A 6,006-nucleotide genomic window follows, 5' to 3' on the forward strand; every position below is an offset into this window, starting at 1 on the left:
CAGAAAATAGCTATCGAAACGTCAAGGTAATTTTTCAAATTAATTTCTTTACTAATTGGAATTTTCTCTTACAGCTTGAGCCTAAGTGTGTCGCATGATACCCTCTAGGTGATAGTTCTTGATTACTTTTTGATAAATTATTCGTTCTTATTGCGGAATAGGAGCACTCAATCAATCTGTAATAAAAGACGTGAGGAAATTCTGTCTTTTTTAAAGGCAAAAATTTTTGAGGCGAAATCCCAAAAAGAAATTCGTAAAAAAATGAATCCGCCTCAACAATAATATTGTTATGATATTCCTATCTTTCCTGGCTCTCAGTCAAAGTGTGAAGTAAACATTTTGAAACATCGTTTATTTCATTACGTTTCGGCGAGACAACAGCGCCATCATCAGATTTAAAATTTACACAAACTCATGATTGGTAAAAATCAACGTCCTTTTAGGTCTTTGCCCTGGGTTTTCAAGAAGGCAAAGACCTAAAAGGACGTTGATTTTTACCAATCATGAGTTTGCGTAAATTTTAAATCTGATGATGGCGCTGTGGTCTCGCCAAAACGTAATGAAATAAACGATGTTAATAACAAAGTACACGCAGTCAGGAAAATAAATCAGAGTAAATAATAATATCAATGCCGATGGCATTGAGTTACTTACTGCATTGATTTTCATCTGAAAAATCCCAACAATCCACTACACCATCGCACATTTTATTGGTCAGCAATTGCGACTTGAGGTAGTCAGCGCAATTGCAGTTTTCCTCGTCACTTCCATCCGCGCAGTCTATTAGTTGATTACACTTTGCTGATTCTGGAAGGCATTTTCCATCGCCGCATTTAAAGCCCGAGTCTTCGCAGTCTGGAAGCAAAAAAAACGAATTCAGCTTGTGAAAGAAGGTGCGTCCTACAGTCAAAGAGTCTCATACCTATTTCCAAGTGCTTGATATTGAACCCAAGCTTAGTGTAGCTGTTGGTGTCGTTGTTCTTTAAATTATCCGGCGTTTTGTTGAATGTTTTGGTTAAAATTTTAAAGCCGTTGTGATTAGTGGAGTAGCTAGATGACAGTGCTTTGGTGGAAATTACAGGCTCTGCTTCAAACAGAGTTTCATTGTCATGAATGTTGCTGATTTCGGACAGTTGCTTAATCTGCGCCGCAGTCAGCAGATTGGAGTGTTTGGTGGTTTTCTCGCCATTAGATAAAACGGACGACGAAAATGTCACAGAATATCCTGACTGATCTTCAGGAACTTGATCCATTTTGGGGAACCTCACAATGTCTGAATGACCAGCAGACTCCGTTTCGTCAAAGCCTTCTTTTGCGAAGTTCAGGATACCTGTGATTCTATAGTTGTCAGCGCTGCTAACATTCGTGGGACTTGGAACTGCTCTAGTCTTGTTTTTTTGTTTAACGTGCACGTCCAGGTTTTGCTTGGTTAGCTGACTGGGGAAGCTTCGGTTTTCCACTGATAGATTATTGCTATCCCCCAGACGATGTCGATTGAATGGACGTCCTACTCCCGAGTTGGATCGCACTGGAAGGAGCGTCACCAACGGAATCTTCGTCGTATGCGTGAGCAGCTCTTCTACATCTACCTCTACAACCTCAACATGCCCTTGCCCAGATGGTTCTTTGAACTCCGGCTGATAAATCATGTCCTCCTCAATTTCAGACATATTGCTCTTTTCCAAACTTGTAGCTAAGTCGTAAAAAATGGTGGATATGTTCTTCATTGGATATTCTTGAGCAACATCGTCTTCGACTGATGGTTCTGCTTCATGATTAATAGTTTCTATTTGGATAAAGCTGGAATTTGGTTCGGTTTCCGGTGTGACGCTATTAGTTGTAATTTCCACAACATGAACCTTGGTGGGTTCGGTGCTAGCATCAACATAGGGGTGTGTAAATGGAATTTTATTAACAGGAATCGGGTGGCTTTTTAGGCTGGTTGATCCCAAACGTTCACTCTCTTCGCCTTGAAACGAGAAGCCAGGATTGGTGAAACTGGTGTACACCGGGATGTTCTCATTGGCAGGCGGTTCTCCTTTGGTAAATGTTGGCAGATTTGGTAAAATTGGAATCCATGGCTCTTCGTCCGAAATCTGGGGACTTCCTGCAAAAACATTGCGTAATTTTTAATATTCTTAATGAGTGTTGGTGGCAAATACCTTTAAATTTTGACGTAGTTTTAGAAGTGGTAGGCGTGGTGGTGGTTGATTGGGTGGTCAGTGGTGTAGTCGAACTGGGTGCTGTAGGGGAAATCACTTTCGTAATTTTCCCCTTGATGCCAGGAATTTTATAAGGAGCGCTAGTCACCGAGGACTCTTTGAACGTGGTTTTTCGAGTCGGTGCGTTTGTTGGTTTATCAGGTCTGCCTTTGGTTTCTGATGTTCCAGTCTTTTTCTGTGTAATATCAGCCTCAGTTTTACTTATCATAAAGGAACCTTGGATTACTGGTAAGTCTTCTTCGTTGAACTCTGGCTCATCTTTGATTATTGGCTTCGCAGTACTCGTTACTGAACTAAACGCTGTGGAATTCTTTGTCGATTTTAGAACAACGCCCATTTTGTTTGGCTTAAGCGAATTTTTAGGAGGCACTGTTGGACCTGAAGCGGTTTTTTGGACTTGCCGAATCATAATGCTTCTTGGGTCAAATCTTACGTTCCTAAAAATCGGTTTCTTTGCGTATGAGTCGCTTAGGAAGATGTCCTTTATTGCCTTTTCTATGTTTGTGAGATCTCTGAAAAGGCGGTTTGATTGATAAGATGTTTTTTCGGGGTTGATTCAACTTACTCGACGAGTTTTCGTCTATTGAAAGCTAATCTAAAATAAATAGTAACGCCGTCTTTGCCAAATCTGTCCACAGAGGCGGAAAGAAGCGCCGGGCCCAAAGAACTTCTTTGGTACAACGTCTCGATTTGTTTTTTGTATTTTGAAGCTTTCTCGTCCAAAGCCCCTATAAACCTATCTCCCCTGAGAACTTTTGCACTACAGCTAAACGTGATCGTTGCTGAAATGTATGGAATAACGCATTAGAGGGTGTTTGTGTTCGGGGGTAGATTCTCACCACTAGCAGGGGATTCTGTGTTTGAGATGCCCATGTATAAAGCTAACCCAGCTATCGCTAAAACTATAACTAGAACTATAAATGAAGCTATGGCCAGAGCTATTGAACATGCTTTGCCTTTGGACGTTGAAGGTTTTCTGTCCACACCTACAACATTGTTTGGTAAGGTTTCACCCTGTATAGTTAATTCGTGTGTGTACCGACCTATACAAGATATAGGAGTCCTAAGATGATGCCTTTCTTGCCACAGGCTATGATGTGTATGTGTGATGGATGAGGTTGATGTCGATCTGCGACCTGTGCAATTTGGTAACGTATAGTCGATCTGAAATTATGTAAATTTGCATTAAATTTGTTGCAAATTTATGTCGGATATGTCGGTGTTCCAGCAAAAGGCAGATTCGACTTTTTAATGGGAATTAATGGGACACCTTAAGCAATCTCTGTTTTGAGCATACCATGCCAAATTTTCCAAGATGATACGATACCAGAAAGTAACGGAAACCCTGAGTGATTAAATCTAAATTCGACGATGCTTTGGGAACTTAATAACATGTTCCCTATGAAATGTCGGCAGGGCTGTCCGTTCAACATCGCATTTAAACAAAAGACACTTTATGTTGATAAACGGTAAAAATATTCAACCGGGAATATCACATTTAAATTAACTAAAATAGTTATTCTCGTTAATTAGATGGCCAATGAAACGTCAATTCCGTTCCGCTATTTTCCTAACTAACTTTAATTAAACGAGAGGAGAAACAATCGCTCTACTGCGGCCAATAACTGATAGTTTACTGTTTCAGAAACTTATTAAGATATATCAAAAATCACGATTTACATTATTTATTACATTGTTTGGACTCTTCTATCGTGCATTAGACACTGAGCAATCAGCGGTTTCACATAATGCAAGTAATACTGCTTTTATAGCAGTTTCTGAATTCTTGCAACAAATCACTTAAATTCACATAAAAAAAAACTGAAAGAATTTCCCGCTTTGGATAGGTTTAGACTGTTTATTGTTCGCTTGTGGTTTGTAGCTAACTGTATTATTATATTAAGCTGTTTGTATGTAGGTACTGGTTAAACATGTTATTTATTTTTGTACGCAGTTAACAACCAGCACTTTTAACACAAAATTACTGCAATAGTGCACTTAATAACTTAATGATTTTCATGTTGTTTGGACACTTTTGAATATTAGCGAAAAAGCCCATATTTCCTTTATTTCACATGGGAGCGTAATTATCGAGCCTTATATGAACTCTATCGGAAAGCCAAAAGCATTTTAATTTCACCACTTAATCACTCTAACAGTAGAATATTATTTTGCAACGTCATTTTTGTCGCCACATAACGGCACCGAGGTAATAACCACAACATGGGCAGTACCATATTTGCGGTATGTCCAATTTGTTAAATGCAGGATGTTCCGATGAGTTACTTTAATTATGATGTTGCAATAATTGCTTGAAGTTTCTTTCAATAATGTGGTTTCTATTAACGTATAATCGCGTTCAATTTGTCTTGCTTTGAAGTTTCAATTTTTCTTCTTCAAAGGATTTATAGATGTCTAGATGTGGCTTGCTTTCGTTGCAAGGCCAAATCCAGGCTCGCTCATCACTATGAAGAATATGACATACATACGAGTAAACATACATATTAACAATGCATAAAATTCATTCCCATACTGCAATAACGAACACGAGAAATCCCGCTTAAGACAATAAAAAAACCGTAACAGAATTATGAAATAATGGTATTGACACCCACTTTAATTACCCATGATTATGTAATGAATCAGCTGAATAAACTATTAACCGTGAAATTCTCTTCATCATCAACGGTTAGCTCTGATTTCCAAAGCTTCATTATATGCGCAGGTAAATGGAAGAAAAATTCAAATTGTCGGATTGCTGGATTAATCAGTTCGTACAGTCAAAAGTAACGAGATAACATCAAAGCAATTGATGCAGCCTATTGAGCACATGTGTAAAAAGACCATTAAAAATCAATTAATTATCTAAATATATGGAACGTTAATTAATTGTTAAATCAACGAAAAAAAAGTACTTTATCATAACATGTATGCAGGAATTCGCAACTTGCATTCACTCGGGCCGTTTCTGCTTTAAACCGTTTTTATGTTGAGTAATTATTTATAATTTGTCTGACAAACAACACGGAAAGCCGCATTTCTTATTATGTTATCAAACTAATATAACACCATGTTTTATGCAGCATTTTACGTTGTTTGAATACTAACTTTCTCAGGGATAAACGGCAGTATTTAGATAATATCTACATCGATTACGAATAGTTGCTAACACAACTAGATGCGGTTTTTTACATACCGTTCAAATATACACGGTGGCCCACTTCCTCATGAAATTGCTTAGTACCTGAAGTTTATAATGTGTGATCACTTTCTATTCTTCAGGACTCCCAACGTTTCTCCACAGAAATATACATGTTAACTTTCTCCAAAACTTTCCCGAATTGGTAGAGCAGCTTAGAGACGTTTTTACGATAACGGATAAGATTTAACAAGAAAAACTTTATTTTGGAAATTTCGGATGATTTTGCTGAAAAAAGTAGCTTAAGAGACACTGCAATCAGATTCTGTTGCTTTAGCAACTCCCTGGATAGGGAGGTTTTCTCGAATTCAAAACCCTGGCACCCTAAATCCTACTGCTCTGCTCAAACAATTTATTTTATTTACGCGCACTATCAGTATATTTGCGTGCTCAGTGGGCATATATTTGAAGCAAATCATACCTTTTCGCACAGACCCTTTTCCTTGTTGTGCAACATTTTGTGCACGATTGGTTAAACCGAGCTCTAACTACAATCAATGGGAGATATATCGGGGTATGATGCTGTCCAATAGGAAATATTGATTTTACTATTTGCTTTTTTAGGGTGTTGCTCTTCTAAGGCGT

General features: G+C 38.2%; 1 protein-coding gene across 1 annotated transcript; it reads right to left on the bottom strand.

Moving 5' to 3' along the window:
• Window positions 1–654: 654 nt before the first annotated feature.
• LOC125502443 lies at window positions 655–3,386 on the bottom strand (the record flags this gene model as incomplete). The annotated part of the gene is given in 6 exon segments (XM_048660542.1): window positions 655–855; window positions 923–2,107; window positions 2,163–2,734; window positions 2,788–3,004; window positions 3,062–3,208; window positions 3,266–3,386. Coding segments are annotated over 6 exon segments (2,443 nt in total), but the record flags the coding sequence as incomplete, so codon positions are not given.
• Window positions 3,387–6,006: the final 2,620 nt, after the last annotated feature.

Source organism: Dendroctonus ponderosae, unplaced genomic scaffold (assembly GCF_020466585.1).
Source record: "Dendroctonus ponderosae isolate FM_Combo_2020 unplaced genomic scaffold, Dpon_F_20191213v2 Dpon_F_20191213_1, whole genome shotgun sequence".
NCBI classification, from domain to species: domain Eukaryota; kingdom Metazoa; phylum Arthropoda; class Insecta; order Coleoptera; family Curculionidae; genus Dendroctonus; species Dendroctonus ponderosae.